This window comes from Coenobita brevimanus, chromosome 55, assembly GCF_032717465.1.
Source record: "Coenobita brevimanus isolate Jiangsu-jjx chromosome 55, ASM3271746v2, whole genome shotgun sequence".
NCBI classification, from domain to species: Eukaryota; Metazoa; Arthropoda; class Malacostraca; order Decapoda; family Coenobitidae; genus Coenobita; species Coenobita brevimanus.
In genome coordinates this window covers 55,037,057-55,059,230 of record NC_137008.1, presented here as the reverse complement: position 1 = coordinate 55,059,230, position 22,174 = coordinate 55,037,057, and the positions used below count along the sequence as shown (strand labels likewise).

Here is a 22,174-nt window from a genome sequence, read left to right as displayed (position 1 = left end):
TTTATACAGACTTTCGTAAGCGCTTGATCACCGAAGTTGCTTCCTGAACTGGATGAAATAAATTAGTGGTATCAAGAGCAGGGTTCAAAAAGTCGTCCTCGGAATGAATGGGTTGATGGAGATTATTCTAACCCTTTCAGACTGAGTGATATTTTTGGATAGCCAAATAATGAAAGAGTGTGCCATTCTATTGAGGTGGTTAATTAGTGGGTCAGATGTGCACAGGTGTCAGTGGTGCAGGTGTGAGTGCAGTAATAGCGGTGTCTGGAATATAACAACGAGTGTATGGATGTGAATGTGTGTGTGTGTGTGTGTGTGTGTGTGTGTGTGTGTGTGTGTGTGTGTGTGTGTGTGTGTGTGTGTGTGTGTGTGTGTGTGTGTGTGTGTGTGTGTGTGTGTGTGTGTGTGTGTGTGTGTGTGTAGGCGTAAGCACAGGTGTATACATGTGAGTAGGTACGGTTCCCTTCAATTCAGGGTTTACAGGTAGGCTTCAGGTTTCCGGCAACATCGTTAAATCCAGAAACTGTATTCAGCAAATTCTTGCCTACCTAGATTTTATAGTACGTCTCCTAATAAAGAGGTCCATCCAGCCGAAAACAAACAAGCACTGTACTGCCATATTACGCCAAACATAAAGCCTGCCTGTAAACACGGAACAGAGGGGAACTGTACTTCTATAAACCCTAATTATAAACAACAGGTGTGTGCACAGGTGTCGTGGGTGCGAGACCGATGTCTACACGTGGTAACAGTGACGAGAATAAGCTTCACCAGCGACAGTATAATGAACGTTTTGATATAAGTATATAAGTGTGTATGTATAGGCGTAAGCGTGTAAGTGTTGGCATATACCTGTACGTATATAAGAGCAGGTATGGGTGTATACGGTAGTGTAGGTACCTGTGTGAATCCCAGGCATTTACAACAGATAATATATATATTCACAGGTGTCGTGGGTGCGAGACCGAGACCTGCACGTGCTGACAGTGGGTCGCATCAGCTTCACCAACGACGGCCGCTGGGAGGCCACCAACAAACCCGGCTCGGACGTGTGGTGGCTGCAGCTCAAGTTCGCCCAGCCAGAAGACTCGGGCAAGTACCAGTGCCAAGTGTCCACCAACCCAACCACCGTCAGGGTTGTTACGCTCAATGTGGTCGGTTAGTATCTTATCAGTATTTCAGATTTGATAAGTATAGTGCAAATCTTAAAAGTACTCTAACGATCAAAAGTTCTCCGACATTTCCCTGGTGCCTGTGGCGATGTAAAACATTATACGAATTTTTTTATATATAGAACATATAACAATATTTATAAAACAGAAAATTATAAGGAAAGAAACTATCTGACGTTCTGTGAAATGTAAGAAATGTTGGTAGTAAACATAATGCTCTCAGAGGATTATGGACGAGCTTTTGCACCTGATAATACAAAACTTATGTACTTAGTTGTCTCTGCCCATTGACGCATTTTCAGCAGATTTCAATAACTCCATCATGAAACCCGTATGAATACCCTCATAGATTTTCATCATGTTTTTGCCTTTTCTTTTTATTTACCCTGAGACACACACACATAAACGGATGTGAGCATTATCCCCGCGCATCTTTGGTGTCAGGAGTAGACGTGGCAATACGAGTAACTAGGCTAAGAATTACAAATACAAAGGCCTGAACATCTAGTAAATGCAGCCAGTGTTTAGGAGTTGCTAAAACATGAACACCGGTGAGGCAGCACATCTCCGTAGTAGCTATTGGAAACCTGAACTGCGCTACTAACACGCCTCTTAATTTGCAACTTCTACCCACATACACACCCAGATTCCTGTAAATTGCACATAGCGAATCGCCTGCCTTCCCTCCCTGCGCGCGCGCACACACACACACACACACACACACACACACACACACACACACACACACACACACACACACACACACACACACACACACACACACACACACACACACACACACACACTTGCCTTTGATCATATTAGGTTCGGCTTTACATTAGATTAGTTATCGGTGACATGAAACGGTTAGACGATATAATTATGAGTTTCAAATTAATGTTTAAAGAAGCAATTTTGGGAGATTCGTCTGGATTTGAAAGTCTAGGAAACAAAAACTGTTAAAAATGTTGACAGTAAAAACAGACAGATGGGCAGAGAGGAAGTCAGCCAAGATATACAGATAAACAAGGTACACAGGCAATACCATGACACAGACAGACAGACAAATACAGACGACAGAGATGAGGAGACGTGCACAAAAGCCAAAGTGCAACTTTTTGTGCTGGGGTAATTAACCTACGAGATTTTATACCAACCTAAACCAATGATTTTTGTGCGTGTCCTCCAGTGGATTTTTTTGCGTCTTACTTTGGGCACAGACTTGCTTATTCCGTTCCCTGCGGCCCAACAGTCATACGAATAATTTCATTTGTCACCAATTTGGCGCTAATAACCACCGTCCATACTGAATACATGCTTTGGCTGTCTCATTCAGAATTGATGTGATGGTATTCATTACATGTCGGTGGGTCTTAGGGAAAATTATTAAAGATAGGTATAAAGCAGTCAAATCATCAGACTGCATTGCCCCAGCCTGGAATCGAACTCGCTCCCATTTAGGCAGTAGATCTCGTCTCTTACCACTGGACCACCATCTCAGTGAAACCAGAGACATTGCCTTCTTTAACTCATCATCATCTCATCATCATCATCTTTATCATCATCATCATCATCATCATCATCAACAACAACAACAGCAATAACATCATCACCACCATCAGTCAGTTAGTCAATCATTATCATCACCACCACCATTAACATCACCATCATCATCATCAGTCAGTCTGTCAATCAATCAGTCATCGCAATCATCATCATCATCATCCTTCCTCAATTCCCACCAGTGCAAATGGAATGGATAGGAACCAGAAAAGGAAAAAATAGGAAACACACAGTAGAAGAACAGTTACAAGGATGGCCAGCAAAAATGTGTTCCACCGCCATTGTTCAGGATATTTACGCTAATTAACGGCAGTATTAACACTTTTGGTACCCTGATCTCACTTTTTTTTTTTTCCTTTTTCCTTTTTTTTTTTTTTGGGGGGGGGGATGGAGGCTTTGACCAGACCATTTTCTTCGTCTTTTTTGTTGTTGTTGTTGTTCAAGATAGGAAGGGAAGTATGGTAGGTGAGGACGTTTACCATCCACTCACTTGATGTAATGATGCCTTCAGGCGACTCTGCACTGAGTGACAAGCCAGATGGTTTCATGTATCCCAGGTAACCATTTACTACGCTGGGTGGTAATCATATAGCCAGATAGACGCCAGGTGGTCTTGTGGGTTAAGACGCTCTGAGTGAATGTGGGCTGTAGGGGTTTGCATCTGAGGGAAGGTTTGGGTTTAGTGCTTACATAGTGTATCGATCGGTCACTCCCTTAAACGTTGGGACTAAATAGCCTAGCCCCGGGCCCCTACGCTTTTGATGGAGTAATAAAGGAGTGGATGATGGCTGGGTGGATGATGGCTGGGTGGATAGATGGATGGGTGAATAAATGGATGGATGGGTGGATGAGTGGAAAGCAGCTCAATTATCCATACGGCTGCCATAAGGACTTTTCTAATTTCTGAGGGCAGCACTGTACGATTATACTTAGCCAAGATAAATCCTGTCTGCCAAGGGATTTAATCTTGGTTATCCCTGTGATTTATTTAAGAACTGATTTAATCTAACGACAGGAATTTTTGTTCAAGTTAGTGATATCTTAGTAGTGAAAGAATTAACCCGTCCGATACGATGATGATTTTCTTTCCCTGGTAATCAGTTTTATTCAGGACAGTGGGAGTTTATGAAAGCTATATGTATAGTTCGAAAAACCTCTACTGAGCTGAATAAAATCGTCTGGAGGTAACAAGAGTAAGCTACTAAAAAAAAGGGGGAGAGGGAATGACAGGGTTTGGTAGTTACTTTTTAATCATATTCCAAAATGGTGATCAAGTTTTTCTGCATGAGTATGTGTTTTCCTTGTATGGCGAGTAGCTGCAGCCATCATGTTGCTCAAATAACCATAGTGTAATAGTACTGACTGCGCGCGCGCGCGCACACACACGCACACACGCACGCACGCACGCACGCACACACACACACACACACACACACACACACACACACACACACACACACACACACACACACACACACACACACACACACACACACACACACACACACACACACACACACACACACACACACACACACGTGTTTCTCTGAAGAATGAAAACCAGTAATGATTGAAAATATATTGTCAGACAGATAGACAGAGAGACACGTAAGTAGGCTGGTCAGCAAGTAGGTAGAAAAATTGGCAGATAGGAAAAGAAAGACAAACAAAGAGATAGAGTAAAATCAGACAGCGCTGCCTCTGACATGAATGTCCTCCTTTGTGAAGCCATTGCCCTGAAAATTCTAGTTACCAGGCACTGGCTGAATACACAAACACTGTAAATATATATACAATGAGACCACCCACCTGCGCAGTCCAGGGAGAAATGTCACACTTTCACGACAAACTGTAGGCTACATAATTATATATTTAGGATTGCCGTTCTGCTTATTCGTGGCTAGCATTTTGCACTTTATTTATATCGGTGCTCATGTGGTGTTTTAGAGGGACGCCTTCACGTGGTGGCATCTATTTAACTGGGCGGCTTCACTGTACAGTTATAAAAATGTCACCCAATTCTCTCCTTATCCCGCGAAAGGAGGATGATGGATTACAGAAGAAGGACGACATCTGCCTGCAGTTCACTGGGTTCTCATTTCAGATGAACCTGGGACCACAACAACAACAATAACGACAGTGATTAAAATTATACACACATGACTTTAATACAGTTTCATGGCAAATATTAAACAATTACATTATTAATATTGTACACATTCATGACAGACGTCCCATGTTTAAGGCCCATCAGTTCGATTGACTGTGTATGTTTTAATATTGCTATCTTTAAGCAGTTTTACTCAGTTCGGCTGAGACTTTCAAATTGCAAATGTTGAATATAACCATCCTTAACCTCACTGATATGAGAGACCCTTCCTAAGCTGAAGAAAACTGTCTACTGATAAGCAAGAATTAATCGTAAAAAAATGCGTCATCGGACTGAAGGTGTTAATGATTTATATTCTGCATATTCACGGTTGATTATCTTCACCTCCATGACTGCTATTCTGCACTCTCATGGTGGATAATTATACACTTTCATGAGAGAAAATTTTCATGACTGACCAAATTCACCAACGCCAGTATCGGTTTGATCAGAGTCACATCAGTTCGCCTACACCAACACTAATTTCACCAACACCAAGGTTAGCCTACCGTAGTTTCACCATCAGCAACAGTAATTTCACAATCACCAAGATCAAAATCACCAACACCAACAATGATTTCACCAAGACCACTTTCACCAACGCTAACACCGATTTCACCAGCACCAAAATCACCAACAGCAACACTAATTTCACCAGAATTAGCACCAGTCTCAACAGCAGCAACTCACCAACACCACATCAATTTCACTTTCACCAACATCAATTTCACTCTTAGTATTATCAGTTCAAGCAGCGCCAAACAGCAGCTTCATCACCACCTACATCGATTTCAGAAACTTCATCACCGCATCATCTTACCAACACCAACATCAGTTTCACCAGCCCCAGTATCACATCATGCCACTAACACCACATCAGATTCACGAACAGTATTATCATTTTCACTAACACCAGTATCACGAGAATTCATTAGCACATCAGTTTCATCAATACCTTATCAGATTTCACCAACGCCATCATCAATTTCACCAACACCAGCACCAAAACAGTTTCACCAGCACATCATTTTCACAAACATCAACACCAAATACAGTCATGCACAAAGGTTGGAACATCACTCCTCCTCGATTTATATACTGTATTGTTGGTGGGCTAAACTAACCGTCCATCTCAAGACCCTACGATTATCAGCCGTGGAAATAGCTTAGGCGTGTATATTAGTCTTGTCTTTAACCTATGTCTTCAAATGCCAGCGACAGTATTTATAAACTTCCTTGGAGGCTCTACAAAGCTGAATAGAATCGTGAAAATTGTGTTTACTCAAACTCGGCCTAAAACTACGATCTCTCCATCTTGAATGTTAATGTGTAAAAGTAGATTAACACTAGAGTAAGATGCTAGTCCCGAAGAATTGCCCTGGAAAGGACTTAGAACCTTAGCATTGTCATATTCTGCTATAGGGCTACATTAAATAAACTGCGAAGGGCCGGAAATCCGAGCCAGATTATGGTGAAGGAACTATAGGATCACCAAGATAATATTAAAGTAAGTCGTTGTAGTGACCGGATGAACTTCGCTATAGTCAGAAACCAGAGAGGTGGCTGCTGCAGTATTCTCAGTTAATGGATTTCGCAGCACCTAACTTCAGTCAACATAATTCCGCAACTTATTCGCGTCTTATCCTCACCAGCTTATGTAAATGACGCATAATGGACTCAGTGGTATGGTCTCCTGCACTGCCTTCTGTTTCGTGACTTTGATGATGACTTCGTATGTCTTCCAGGAGAACCACTTAACTCCGCGACAACGGTTTTAATTATATTAGTTTAGTTTATTCTTCCTACCTTCCAAGAAAGTAAATTAACCTCTTCACAACGATTATGTATTAGATCGATTTATTCTTGAAACCTCTGGACGATTTTATTCAGCTTACAAGAGCCTCCAGGTAGTCAAGGGAATAATGAGACTCAAATCTAACTCCTCCGGCTCATAAAAATCTCCCCTAAGCTGAGTATAACCTCTGGAAATAGCAAGAATAAAATGGCAAATATCTGGTCGTACAAAAGAGGATAAAAACCAAAGTAGTTCAAGGTTTGTGACTCCAATACCACCCGTTACTTAATTGTGGTGATAAAACTACTTGGATGTTTGTTACGAGAATCACTTAGCCCTTTGAGCTTGTCATCGGTTAGCCCTCCTCCCCCTCCAAAAAAAAAAGACGCCATCGTATTAATAAAAGGCGTTATCTTAGTGAAAGAGAAAAAAGGTCATCGTAGTAAGAAATGACATTGTAGCAAGAAACAAAAGACGTCATCGTAGTAAGAAAACAGTGGTCGTTGTATTCAGAGAGATATCATCGTAGTACGAAAAAAAGACTCCATTGTAGTAAGAAAGAAGACGTCATCGTAATAAGAATAAATACGTCATCGCAGTAAGAAAGACATCATAGTAAGAAAAACGTCATCGTAGTAAACCAAAATTTAATCGTAGTAAGAAAAAGACGTCATCGTACTAAGAAAAAAGACATCATCGTAGTAAGAAAAAAGACGTCAGTGTAGTGAAGGAGTAAATATCGCGTGAGGTGCAGATCTTAGACGGGCTGACTGCAATCTGCCCACACTGTTTGATGTTGGCATTTTCTGTTTAGACCGACTCTAATAATTTACATTTTTTCGTTTGATGTAGGTGTTTTTCGGCTAATTCACACTTTTCCGTTTCATGTAGGATTTTTCTGTTTACACCGTTTGCATATTAATTCACACCTTTTCGTTTGATGTAGGTGTTTTCTGTTTAGGCCGACTGTATAATAATTCACATTTTCCGCTACGAACGGCCACAGTTTCCATGGCACAGAGCTGGATATTGGCACGGGTGGAGAGCAGGGCCACCGCGAATTCCACCCAACCCCGATTTAGTTTTCAGTATATAAAAGCGAAATTTTGCATGGCCCTGTGTTAAAGGCGAAAGGTAACTACTTTCGCCTTTGTCCACAGGAACTAGGCGTGGGGGTTCGGGGGAGAGGGTACAGCTCCAACCCGACCTGACCAATGAATATCCACAGTTTTCGAGAGAGAGAGAGAGAGAGAGAGAGAGAGAGAGAGAGAGAGAGAGAGAGAGAGAGAGAGAGAGAGAGAGAGAGAGAGAGAGAGAGAGAGAGAGAGAGTTTATTTACAGGCCTAGTTTGGTTTTAGGCACCACAGGACCTGCACTAGTGGGCTCAGGGAGGGGGCACAGCTTCCACCCTCAGCCCCCTAGGTGGTCAGTTGTCATAGCGTACTGGAGTTCGATCTCAGTTTGGGGCAGGAAGTTAATTGTTCGATTATTTGCATTTCGTGAAAGTGGACCACCGGTTTTCCATCAGCATGCCGTGAATACACCTAAAGCGTGTCTTCAGTATGGACGGTGGGAATCAGCATCGGAGTGGTGACATGTGAATATGAATGGTACTAAAGACTGCTGGAACTTAGGGAACAGACTCTCACGTGTATGGGTTGAGTTTGGCAGTAGACGCTAAAGAATATAAGCCAAAGTAGATCATGGGCACTGCATGAACCAAGCATAGCAAAGATTCATTGCATTCCACGATAGAATTGTGTGCTGTATTCTTTTTACTTCAGCGTGACTCAAAATTTCCATCTCTCCATCTTGTATGCTGTAGTGTAAGATGTGATTGATACGATTATGACGCGCGCAAAGAACTGCAGTGGTATGCATGCATAGCGATAGCATTGTCTCTATCTGCCACAGAGCTACGTGAATTAAGCCAGAAAAGGACGAAAATCTGGGTCAGGTTAAAGTATAAAGAGTAGTGTGTGTCGTGTGTTAATTAATGGATGGGCAGTATAAAAGCGAAGCCTGCGACAAATCCTTCTCGGCTGGCAGTGGGATGTTGTTACTATCGCTCGCCTCTACAGGGCGGAGCGATAATGTTTTTGCCCGCATGTGTTTGTGTGTGTGTGTGTGTGTGTGTGTGTGTGTGTGTGTGTGTGTGTGTGTGTGTGTGTGTGTGTGTGTGTGCCCATTATATTTCATGAATGGCTTGAGCTATCAACATGAAACATTCTGTGTATCAAGCTATGGCCAAAATCTTGGACGAGTTCGAAAATGGGCATTCGGGGTCAAGGTCAAGGTCACCAAAATGGTTGCCAAAGGTCAACTAATTTATATCGCCGTCTTTTAGCTCCAATATTTTTCATGAGCAGCTTGAGCTATCAACATGAAACCTTCAGGGTAGCAAGATATGGTCAAAATCTTGGGCGAGTTCGAAATTGAGCAGTCGAGGTCATGGTCATGTCATTTTGAAGTGAAAGGGTTAAATACATAAGCCTTTATTAACTCCTTCTTTCCTGACAACTCTCCCTGACTAAATAAATTGGCAGGCAGCAACAAATATATATATATATATATATATATATATATATATATATATATATATATATATATATATATATATATATATATATATATGCAAGAAAGAGGGAACCAAAGGCTAGATAGATAGATATAAAACAACCATATTGAAGAGGAACATTATCAACTTTATCTCCACTTATCGCACGGCTGTGAGATACACGTTATTATAATACTACGGTACATAATATACGGTAACAGGTAATTAAGTGTGATGCGAGTTCTGCAGTCTTTGTTATCGCTGTAATTTGCATGTTATGAAACAGTAGTAGACACGTACGAGTAGGCTATATGAGTGAATGTGTTGGAGGATATGTGTATGTGAGCAAGTATGTATTATAAGGAGTATATGAATAAACGTCAGTGGAATTAAGTGTCTAAATGTGTATGAATTAACGTGCATATGAGTAAATGTGTATGAGTGAGCGTATGAGTAAATGTATATTTGTAAGAGTATGAGTAAATATGTATGAGTAAGCTTATGAGTAAATGTGTATGAGTAAGCGTATGAGTAAATGTATATGAGTAAGCATATAAGTAAATGTGTATGAGTAAGCTTATGAATAAGCATATGAATAAATGTGTGTGAGTAAGCGTCTGAGTAAATGTTTTTGATGAGTAAGCGTATGAATAAATGTGTATGAGTAAGCGTATGAGTAAATGTGTATGAGTAAGCGTATGAATAAATGTGTATGAATAAGCGTATGAATAAATGTGTATGAATAAGCGTATGAATAAATGTGTATGAATAAGCGTATGAATAAATGTGTATGAATAAGCGTATGAATAAATGTGTATGAATAAGCGTATGAATAAATGTGTATGAATAAGCGTATGAATAAATGTGTGCCGAACAACGCCAGATGATTTTATTAAGCTGAGAGTGAATCATAGAGGGTTTCCAGACTAACTCCCTAATTCATAATAATAATAATAATAATAATAATGATAATAATAATAATAATAATAAAGGACACTGGATGTTCTCCTTAAATTAAGTCTACATCCATACGGTATTTGTGGAGTGAATTTTAGCCTTCGGTCCCAAAAGCTCCTCCCAACACAGATAGAGTTGCCTGAAGGTAGAGGAAAAAAAGGGGATAAGTTGCGTGTGTTATGGTGTTACGGTGTGGCTGACGTGATATAATGGACGTGTTGCGTTATGGCACGTATAGTACAGGTGTTGAATGACGTGTTATGGTGCAGGTGACACGTTAGTTTTCCTGACGTGTGTGTGACTCCAAACTCATCCTGTCCTGAGGTAAAAAAGAGGGACAGGATGCTGATGATGATGATGATGGTGGTGGTGGTGATGATGATGATGATGATGATGATGGTGGTGATACATACAAACAGATAGACAGACGGACATAGTGGAGTAATAACATTTTGCATGGTTGCTCACACAAATAAGTAGAGCACATTTATTACAGATTAGGAAGAAAATCTAGGTCATAAGATACCACGTCGGATGTGATGATGATATGATGATGACGCTAACAATTACTAAGACGATGACGATGATGATGATGATGGCAGAACTAAATCCCTGTGTTGTTTCTCTCTCCTTTCCCGCAGAGCCTCAGGCCGTGATACTCTCCGGGTCAGACCTGTTTGTGGATCATGGGTCGCCCCTCAACATCACCTGCGTCATTCCAGACAGCCCTGAGCCCCCCGAGCACCTCTTCTGGTACCACAGAGACATGGTGAGTAGGAAGAGAATTTTGTTACCTTCACCTCGACTGTTCACTGAGTAACTCTTACAACTGAATCCCTTCGTCTTTGCCCTACCATTAAACCTTCCACCGAGTTTGATCTCAATTGAATCACAGCTGTTTTGGTAACCTTGCCCTGTTGCCTTCAAGTTGTTCAGCGTGACCTTTGACCTATTGTTCTCAAAAATAACAGGACAGTCCCTTGGCCGATCCTCAACTTTTCGTACAAGTTTCTGGTTAAAATAAAATCAGAAGTGTTTATTTTGTGTTTTCTCTCTCTCTCTCTCTCTCTCTCTCTCTCTCTCTCTCTCTCTCTCTCTCTCTCTCTCTCTCTCACACACACACACACACACAATAAAAGACTATCCTGCTTTCGATTGGCATGCGCGGATGTAATTATGCTTTCATAATAACTTGAACTGGTGAAGCATCTCTTCAATAAACACAGGTTTCCACCTCTGGGTGTAATTTTTTTCATCTAACTTAGCATTAACCCCTTCATTACAATGACACTCATCCATATTTTATTGTTACTACCCCGGACGATTTTATTCAGCTGGGAAGAGATTTTCGAAATCAGGTAGTCTTGTAAATGAAAAGAAGTAAGTAGGAAAATATCAAGAATAAACTAAGAAATTGCATCACCTTGTTGAAGGAGTAAATCAGGTCGGACCCAAACTTTGTCTTATCAGTAATGAGTTTCACACTTTACATTTTACATTAACATTCTACGTAGAGATAATAGTTTGCTATCTGAACACTTCACGGCGCCTTTGACATCATGACACGCTAACCCTCTCGTAAATAGACAGGTAAGAGTTTTTTCTCGGTGACTCCAGACGATTTTATTCCGCTACGCTTGAGTCATCTATCTATCTTTCTTCTGCCAGACGCCTTAATCCCGTAAGGGGTGGCCACAAACGAATCGCCTCCATGTCGCCCGGTCCCCGCCATTTCACTGCCCTACTCCCAACTCACACCCCCCTCTCTCGTATACCTCTCCACTCCATCCCTCCATCTCATCCTTGGCCTCCCCCTCTCTTTCTTCCCCTCCACCTCACTCACATACACTTTCCTCGTTAGTCTCTCGCTCACCATCCTCTCCACATGACCAAACCACCTCGATGTATTTCTCCTAACGCTTTCTATCACATCCACATCCACACCACAGCGCTCCTTCACTTACTCATATGTCAGTCTGTCTCTCCATGTAACTCCACGTGCTCCTTTCAAATAACTCATTTCCACTGCTTTCACTCTTGTCTCGTTCCAACAAGGTCCAAACTTCACTTCCATACATTAGAGTTGGTATCACAGTACCGTCACGCAACGATTCTTTTACTTCCATGCTCCTTTTCCTGTTTCTTATCACTTCATTCAAAGAACCAGCAACCTTTCTGTCTTCCATGTTGTACCCTTTCAAGCACTTCACCCTCCAAACTTGAGTCATACGAGCCTGAAAGCATTAAAATTGTCATCATTGTCCCTTGCATGATCAACACAACGCGTTTTTTTTTTCTGGGTTATCGGATATGTTTTTCACATACAGGTAAGCATATAAGCCTGAGAGTACTAATCTTGTCACACTTTTGCTCCAGTTCCCATCAAACGATTTCGTACAGCTTTGAGCGAATCATAGGAGCCTGAGAGTGTCGTTCTGGAAAGCGCGGACGACCGGAAATAACAAGACGAACATTACACCTTTTTGGGTATGGTTGCTACACGGTTTGCAGTTGGGTTCAAAAGTATAACTAACTATTCCACTTGGTCTGCTTCACACTTAGGGCATGTCCGTCACTTTCCTCCCTGGTGCATAGTAATAATGGAATTATCGTCCATGGACAGAGAAGCATACCAGGCCTCTCCACCTGGGAATAGTAGCCAGCAGAGAGAAGTGACAGGCGGTGAAAAACATTAGGTGAACTTATGACCCCGCCTGAACACGCCATCAGTGTATGTACTGGGTTGGTAACATCACTACGATATTCTCTCTCTCTCTCTCACTCATATACAGTATGTATATGTATATATATATATATATATATATATATATATATATATATATATATATATATATATATATATATATATATATATACATATACGGTATATATATAATGTGTTTATATATATATTCGCGCTCGTGTGTGTGTGTGTGTGTGTGTGTGTGTGTGTGTGTGTGTGTGTGTGTGTGTGTGTGTGTGTGTGTGTTTAAAATCACCAGCTTGCTGCTGTTTTAATCAGTGCCTTCTTTGAACTGAACACTTCGGTCATTCATTGAACAGAATTAAATTCCTTCCAGTACTTTTCTCTCCGCTCTTCCCCTCTCTCACTATTTTAACTTTAATTATAATGCCTTTTAATTCAGTATTTGCTCCTTCAGTAAACAAAATATATATATTTTTTTTTTTACTTTTCTTCTCCCTCCTTTCCCCTCATCATCTTTCTTGTCCTCTCCTCTCCTCCTCTCTTAACCCCTTTCCTCTCTTCTCTTCTTTCCTCTCTATTCCTCCCTTTTCCCAGTATTTATTCCTCCCCTCCCCAGTATTTTTCCTCAAATCACTACTGTCTTTTTCATCAGTACCTCGTTTGGCCAGAGTACTTAGGTCATTCAGGAGACAGACGCCCCTAAAAGCCAATACTCGCGGCTCCTTGAGGGAATGGCATGGCGGGAGAAGTTTTCGCATTCCAGAGATCATTGTATTAGCAGACGTAATGAGAGAGAGAGAGAGAGAGAGAGAGATTGTGTGGAGGGGTTAGAGATAGTATTGTGATTTGCCTGTTTCGGCTTTTTCATACGAGTCATTTTGAAATTATTATCAGTTGAGAATTTAAGTATTTTTCCAGCTTTAGGAAGCCCATTTTGGTAGCGGCTATGTTTAGAAACCATTTTGTGGTATCCAAGTTGTGTGTTAATTCGCGGAATGGAACAGTTAGCATAAACTGTTTGAAAGCCACTAATCGAGTAACGTGAGTGTTTGCAGAGTAATTAGAGAGTTCTGTAGAGCAGATTGGCAGCAGTAATATGCCCCTCATGTTTCCGTCGCATAATATTAGGGTCATTGTTTCAGCAGAGGTGCTATGTCAAGTCCTGAGAAACTTGAATATACTGCTCCACCAAAGAACACAAGTCGAGCCACCAACAGTTTCTGAAAAACAGCATGATACTCTAAGACAACACAGGAGCTACTAACCTTACGCCCCGGGTGCAGTTCCGCATCGATTTAATTACTGTAAACTTGGTATATAGCATGAACCGCTAAAGAAGAGCACACAGCAACAGCATTAAGTTCTTCAACGAGATGACGACGTAATTATATTATTCTTGCACTGCCCAAGCGATTTTTATTTTTCGGCATGTGAGGGACTTTTCGAACTGGAAGAGTTAAGTATAGCCTTCGTTAACTCCCTTCACCACTCACGATCCCACTTAACATGAATATAACAGTTCAGTGGTTGCAATAATAACAAAATCATCATCATCATCATCATTAGTCATCAATCATTAATCATCACCCATCAATAATCATGACTAACACCCTCCCCCCCACGTCTCTTCCCACAGATGGTGTACAACGGGTCTCGATCTGGCGTCACGATAACCACGAGGAGAGGCCCCGTGACCACCAGCATCCTGTTCATCGAGCGAGTGACGCCTAATGACTCCGGCGTGTACACCTGCGCGCCCCAGCACATGAAGGAGGCTTCCGTCAGAGTTAGGGTGTTGAGTGGTGAGTGCCTGGCGTCTCCTGTAGTCCCTTCTGCACGATTATGCCTTGATTATATCGCTCTTCCTGGATTTCGTTCTTTCGGTATGACGTTCCTGTTATATTTTCGTTTCTCCTATAATTAGTTCTTCCTACATTTCGTTCTTTCAATATTTCGTCCCTTCCATATTTCGTTCCTCCCATATTTCCTTCCTTCTGTATTTCGTTCCTCCTATATCTCATTCCTACTATAATTCGTTTTCGCAATGTTTCGTTCTTCCTATATTTCGTTCCTTTATATTTCGTTCCTCCCATATTTCGTTCTTCCTACATTTCGTTCCTCCTATATCTCGTTCCTCTTATATTTCATTCCTCCTATATTTCTCTTTATTAGCTATTTCATACACAACAGTAAATAAAGAAAGCCTCTGTGATAGGGTGCTAGGTGGTTCCTCTCTCTCTCTCTCTCTCTCTCTCTCTCCCTCTCTCATGAGTAGTCTTGGCCTTTATGTAAATCCTTTGTAGTTCTTTTTTAAATCTTAACTTTTGGAGACTTTTTTTTTTTTTTTTTATTCCAGACGATTTTTTCCCTGCCACTTCCAGACGGTTTAATTTTTTTCCCCTACAGATCATATATATATTTACACGGCTTGTCACAGTCTATGGAATCCTCATTTAGGGTCGGGGTCCTGAGCGGTATGTGTGTGTGTGTGTGTGTGTGTGTGTGTTAACGCCTTCACTCCGAGGATGTACACTGCCAACCTCAGACGATTTTCTACAGCACAAGAGGCACTATATGACCTGGAGGGGTTAGTTACTGCCTTCATTATCCCTTTCACTGCGAGAGATGTGTCTTGAATATAATAATAATAATAACAACAATTTCTTTGCAATACCTCTTTTCCGTGATGACTAATATTATCGTCTGGAAATAGTAATAATAATAATAATAATAATAATATTATTAATAATAATAAAGTAAATCCCCCGCCTCAGTAATAAAGGGGTTGATCCTTGCAACATACCCAAGATCACAAGGCTTGGGTTGGCTCCAGGCGGTTGCAGGGAGTTGCAGAAGATTGCATTATGTCGCATCACAGGCCGAGAAGCTCATTATCTCCAGGGTTGAGAATTGATGAAGCAAGTGAAATGTTGTAAGTGAAGGGTTGTAAATGAGGTGTTGTACTGTAAGTGTGGGGTTGTAAATGGGGTGTTGTAAATATGTTGTAAGTGAGGTGTTGTAAATATGTTGTAAGTGAGGTGTTGTAAATGGGGTGTTGTAAGTGAGGTGTTGAAAATGAGCTGTTGTGAATGGTGTAAGTGAGGTGTTGTGAATGGTGTTGTAAATGGGGTGTTGTATGTGAGGTGTTGTAAATGGGATGTTGTAAGTGAGGTGTTGTAAATGAGGTGTAAGTGATGTGCTGTAAGTTGAGTGTTGTAAATGGGGTATTGGAAGTGAGGTGTTGTAAATGGGGTGTTGTAAGTGAGGTGTTGTAAGCGAGGTGACGGAAGTGAGGTGTTGCTGAGAGTTGTAAATATGATGAAAGTGACTGTCCAAATAGCATGGTAAGTGAGGGGCATTAATGATGATGATGATTTAGCATTATGTATATAGAAGGCATACTGAGCTGATTGATACCGGGACATGAAAGGTGACGAGAGAGAGAGAGAGAGAGAGAGAGAGAGAGAGAGAGTGAGAGAGAATTTGATATATACTATGTGCCCGTGTTGTATAAATGCGATTATTTAACTTCCAAAATCTCTAGAAATCGTGGGCACGGGTGCATTTCGTGATATTCAGAATAGATATATCAACTGAATGCATCTGGACTACGATGAAAATAATATATCAAGATTCAGTATGATAAAAGAATATCAGTGCCTTTCTGTTTCCGTATTTTTGAGGCGGGTTTTGGCAAGAATTATAAATCAGAATAAACATTGACCAGTTTTGACGACGGTATTGACTATGGAGAGTGTCATCAGAACAGGAAATCATTTAAACCTGTGGTCACATGTTTCACTTTATCGTAATCGCTGTGTTAACTCTGCCAAGGCTCTCCCCTCTAGACGACTGACATTTAGCTAATATCCACCGGAATGTTTACTTCACCACAAGAGGGTAAATATCATATCGGAAGCCGACACGCTTGTTTGTTTACATTAAGGAGAAATCAAGTCCACATCAGCCAAAAAAACCACGAGGGAACATTGACTAATCTTCACTAATCTTAACCAACATTCAGAATCGTATTGACTAATCATGACTAATCTTATTCAATATTCAAAATCGTATAGACTTTCGGTGCTCGCGCAAACGTGCATCAGTACGATAGTCAATATGCGATACCAATATTAGTCATAATATCTTGACTTCTAACATCGCGAAAACCCGCCTCTAATCATTCGCTCTGAGGCCATCAAGGGTGATTGGCAACAGCCAATTCCACATTAAACCCGTGTTTGTGTAGGTTGCCCGAGGTTAGGCAGTCCGTATCCTATACAGGAGGGAGTAGATTTGCAACTTGCTTCCTTGTTATATATACATTGAGAGAGAGAGAGAGAGAGAGAGAGAGAGAGAGAGAGAGAGAGAGAGAGAAGCCTGTCACCTCTTATGAATCAAACCCAAACTCATGAAAACACCGTCAGACCGACTGTTGAAAGAGCGTTACAAAAAAAATAAAAATCAGTCACAGCACAAAGTCGGAGAAAAGTAATGGCGACGGTTTTATATACAGTTTCTGATGCGTAGCGCTTTATCGTTTACCCACACCTGAATTATTTTTCTTCCTCATATAATCATGCTGCTTTTTTTTTTTTTTTTTTTGCCAAATTCTTTCATTCCTGATATCAAGAGACATGAGAAGCTTTTTACAATGTCGAGTTTTTCATCATTTTAGCGAGGAGACACGCGACAGTGTACGTAAAAAAAAAAATTATAATAATAATAAAAAATAAATAAATAAACCAGCAATTTCTAAATATCTGCATGTTGGAAAAATTGAGCATCAGTTCACATGTCGCTCGAGCTGTTAATTACAAAACCGTTGCCCGTGACGATTATCATGAATTCTATGTGCGGTATGTTATTTTAGGAAAACTACATGTAATATAATTGAACAAGAGCCTATTCGGAAAATAAAAACTCTGTTAACGACGAAGAGCCCAAGAGTTGTTATTGGTATTGACGTTGCAGGTATTGAACTAAAAGAAAAAAAAAGTTTATGGAGAAGTGCACTTTCGCAATTCGCAGTGCAACATGTGGTTACCGGTGTTGCAGCATATCTTCCACGGAGCAGTTGTACCCTCTGTGATAGCATAAAATGGACTGATCCCAGAAGTTTTCGTACTGTATTTTTCCCTACCTTGTCATTCGAGACGGTAGGTGGTGGCGATCATCATCCACTCACTTGATGGAGTGCCACCTACTTCATCATTATATTGCTTTGTCTGCCTTCGGCGGCATATGACCCTGGCTGTTGCGCCGCCAGATTTTAATTATATTCAATCAGTGTTCAGTCTTTGTCTGCCCTCCTCTTATCCTTCTAGCTTTCCCTCCTGTCACTTTTTGTTACTCCTCTTTCCACTTCAGGTGGCTCTACACTGAATGACAAGCCTAATGGTTTTTTGTAATTCAGGAAACCAGTTATGCTACGTGGTAACCATTTAACAAATAAAAAAAAATGAAATGGAACCTACTATGGTGCCCGTGTTAATGGGTGGAGAAGCAAATGCGGCGTCCGTCCGGGATCCAAACCTTTCACACTTCCCCGCTCATCACTGTGGCTTGGCGCTGTCAGCCACAAGTGAACGTTGGTTCAGTGCACTGGGGACGGCCCTGAAGGGACGATAGCTTGCCTGTGATTGATGGGTCTACTCAGCCAGACATACTGGGGTTGATCAGCAAGAACTTAGTCATTCATTCGAGGCCTCTCCCTCTTTGGAACTAGATTTTAGCATAACAGTGGAAAAATATTATTTTATTTTATATTGTTTTTATAAATTTATGTATGTTTTATTTATTATTTATCAGTTTGTTTGTTGCACCTAATCCTGAGTGACGGTGGGTCGTGGGAGTAGGCAGGGCTAAACATGGAGGTTGACTGGTGGCGTGAATATGCAGGGACTGACATGGGCCCTCGTCTGCTCCACCACACCACACACCTGCCCACACACCAGTCACACACCTGCCATACACCTACCCACACACTCTCCTATACATTAATCACACACCTGTCATACACCTGCCCGCACGCTATCTGCACACTTAGACGTAGACCATTTAATACACCTACACAGACACTCACCTGCTCACACACCGACCTCATGTATACCCTTCCACATCCCATCCCACACACGTCTCATACGCCTGCCCACAATCATCTTACACATCAGCTACACACCACTCACCTTCCTACACAGTTGCCCACATCCACACACATACAACAACAACAACAGTAACACACATACAGAAGAACAACACACACACACACACACACACACACACACACACACACACACACACACACACCGCCCACTCGTCCCCGCAGACACAGAGCGAGCAATGATGAAAGGTGCATTGCTTTGTAGAGTTCATGGACGGCGAGGTGGTAGGGGGGCATTCGGTACGTTCCTGCCTTGTCCATAACCCCGTCCTCTTCAATCTATAAACCCGGCTTTGAAGGTGAAGTGAGTGTTGAGTCTGGCTGAAGAGGTGGGTAGATCAGGTGCGTGTACAGCTGTGATCCTGAGTTCCTTAATATACAGACCCAGGACTGGAAGAGAAGTGGGGTGGATCTGGAGCATATTGAGTTTCGGTATTGGTTCATACTTAGAGGCGGGGAACGAAATATAATGCTGCTTAACTCCATTCGTTTTAAGAGTTTATCATATATTCTGCCCTTGCTACCGGTAGAAGATTAAAAATAGCAAAAGTGTTAAGCCAATTTTTAAAGGAATAATTGAGTTCTGCAGCGTGTCCTCGTAGTACCGACCTGCATGAGACGTAATATATACTGTAAGTCTTCAAGTTACAGCTGTAATTTACACTTACATTTTCCTAGACCATTAGAAGTAGAATATCAGTATACTCTGCAGAATAACGGCAAATACTGATAAAAATCGGCTGTGTGTGTGTGTGTGTGTGTGTGTGTGTGTGTGTGTGTGTGTGTGTGGTCATAGTGTGGGACGGCTTTGTACTAAGATAACTGCAAGTAACATGGATGAATTGAACACTCACCTGTGGCGTCTACTTGGTCCCGTTATGCGGTATTTGTCCACCTCAGTCTTAGGTGGTTGTAAAGGTCCCATTAATTTACTCTCTGGTGCTGAAGAGAGACGCCCTCACGGTGTAGCACTGATATTAGCGGGCGATAGAGTTACGTGGCAATACTTACGTCTCACAGCCCCCCCTCCCCTGTTCCTTGAGGAGAATGGTGAACTAAAATTGTAGGGCAGCTTGGACCTGCAGTAAATTTCCTGAAAAATGCCATGGATCATAAAAAAGTACAGGGAGCTATGTGTGTGGGGGGCGGGGGATCCTCGGGAGGAGGGTGACGAGGAATGGTCGGAGGGAACGAGTCCTTATTCTTAACTGAATATGGAATTGGCCATCCACATCAGCATGGTAAGTTTAATTGGTATTTTCCCAGTATCGCTATGCATTAATTCACTGGCAGCCATAGGACACGAGGCATATGATACAGAGCGTGAACCCTGCCTAAATGACACATTCCACTTGCAGGGTTGGAAACGTGCCTTTGCAGTTACCGAGCGAATATATTTGCAGCAGCTACTAGCACGGAATATATGTGTGTGTGTGTGTGTGTGTGTGTGTGTGTGTGTGTGTGTGTGTGTGTGTGTGTGTGTGTGTGTGTGTGTGTATAAAACTTTCCTTAACGACGCGATATGAAATTTGGCTTGCTCACATATCAGAACAACTGCTCATCTACTTTACCTTAGTACTGTGTGAGCCAGAGTGGCTGGGGTCAGACGGTGATTCCGTATTGTTACGCTGAAATTATTCCAGTTGAAGAATAACCTGACTCGACCCTCGTTTTCCCCCAGGTGAGCTGCCGCAGGTGATGCAGACGGGGTGTACGTGCAGGGGCGGCGTCAACCCCCTGCTGGTGTTCCTGCCGCTGCTCCTCCTCACATCCTTCTACCACTTCCTACTCTGATCACCTCAACTCTCTCTCTTTCACATCCATCCTCACTTCCTCCTGTCGTTTCTCTCCCATTCACCTTCGTCAACCTTTATCCCTCCTGATCACGTCCCCGCTCCCCTCTCCTTTTCATTCCTAGCTACTATTTCATCCTGTCTTTTCTTCCACTTTTCTGTCCTTCACATCGATCAAACATTTTCCCCTGTGATCATCTCCCTCCTCCTCTCTGTCTTTCAGCTACAATCGCCTCCCCGTTCCTCTCGCTCTTACACATCCGTAACCACTTCCTCGCTGCCTGTTACATCTATCTGCCACCTATTCTTGTGATCACCTTCTGGACTCTTTCTGTCTTTCATATCCCAACTCCGTTTTTCACATCTCCGCTCCTCTATTTTTCACTTTCCCGCTTCTGTGTCTTTCATCTCCCCGCTCCTCTGTCTTTCACCTCCCCACTTCTCTGTCTTTCACCTACCGGCATCTTTGTTTTTCACCTCCATTTACCCCTTTCCCCTGTGATCGCGTCCCCGCTTCTCTCTGTCTTTCGTCTCCCCACTCTGTCTTTCACCTCCCCATTCCTCCGTTTTTTCATCTCCCCGTGTCTCTGTCTTTCACCTCCATTTACCCCTCCCCCCATGTGAACCCCTCCCCGCTGTCCTTTGTCTTTCACCTCCCCTCTCTGTTTTTCACCTCCCCTCTTCTCTGTCATTCACATCCCCGCTCCCGTCTTTCATCTCCCCGCTCCTGTGTTTTTCACCTCCCCTCTCCTGTCCTTCACCTTCCCGTTCCTGTCTTTCACCTTCCCGCTTCTCTGTTTTTCATCTCCCCGCTCCACTGTCATTCACCTCCCTTCTTCTTTGTCATTCATCTCCCCACTCCTCCGTTTTTCACCTCCCTGTTTCTTTGTCTTTCACCTCCACTTACCTCTTCCCCCTGTGATTGCCTCCCCGCCCTTCTCTGTCTTTCACCAACAGTTGCCTTCAGATGCAGACGAGTCCACACACACACACATACACTCTACAAACTTCAGGGATAGAATGTTCTAAGTATCAATGAGCGATTTTCGTAATAAAGACATGTTTGCAAGAAATGGTTGCTTGTTTCTCTTGCTTCTGAATGAAATAATGATAAACTCCTCCCAGTGGATAAGGATTTACAGTCATACTCTTAATTTTCTCAATGCTACGACGTCATATTTGTTATTGTTGTCCATGTAGATTTTGGTTCATTTTGGGAGATTCGTTTTTTCTTCTAATTTTTAATAGAAGGGTTAGATGCAACCTTGATTTACTTTTTCACTACCAGGACACCCTCGCAAGCTAAGCAAAATGTCTG

General features: G+C 42.0%; 1 protein-coding gene across 1 annotated transcript; it reads left to right on the top strand.

Annotated features, from left to right (window-relative positions):
- Nucleotides 1–215: 215 nt before the first annotated feature.
- LOC145401327 (zwei Ig domain protein zig-8-like) lies at nucleotides 216–20,857 on the top strand. Its single transcript, XM_080273652.1, has 5 exons — nucleotides 216–242; nucleotides 948–1,158; nucleotides 10,835–10,962; nucleotides 14,537–14,702; nucleotides 20,745–20,857. The coding sequence occupies exons 1-5, from the start codon at nucleotides 216–218 to the stop codon at nucleotides 20,855–20,857; spliced, it is 645 nt and encodes a 214-aa protein (XP_080129778.1).
- The last annotated feature ends 1,317 nt before the right edge of the window (nucleotides 20,858–22,174 follow it).

Bases quoted from the DNA above. Each gene is read 5' to 3' on its own strand.
- LOC145401327 (XM_080273652.1), top strand. From the start codon at position 216: ATGTGCACAGGTGTCAGTGGTGCAGGT. The intron at 243-947 runs GTGAGTGCAGTA...ATATATTCACAG, and splicing joins CAGGTGTCAGTGGTGCAGGT to GTGTCGTGGGTGCGAGACCG. The intron at 1,159-10,834 runs GTTAGTATCTTA...CCTTTCCCGCAG, and splicing joins TGTTACGCTCAATGTGGTCG to AGCCTCAGGCCGTGATACTC.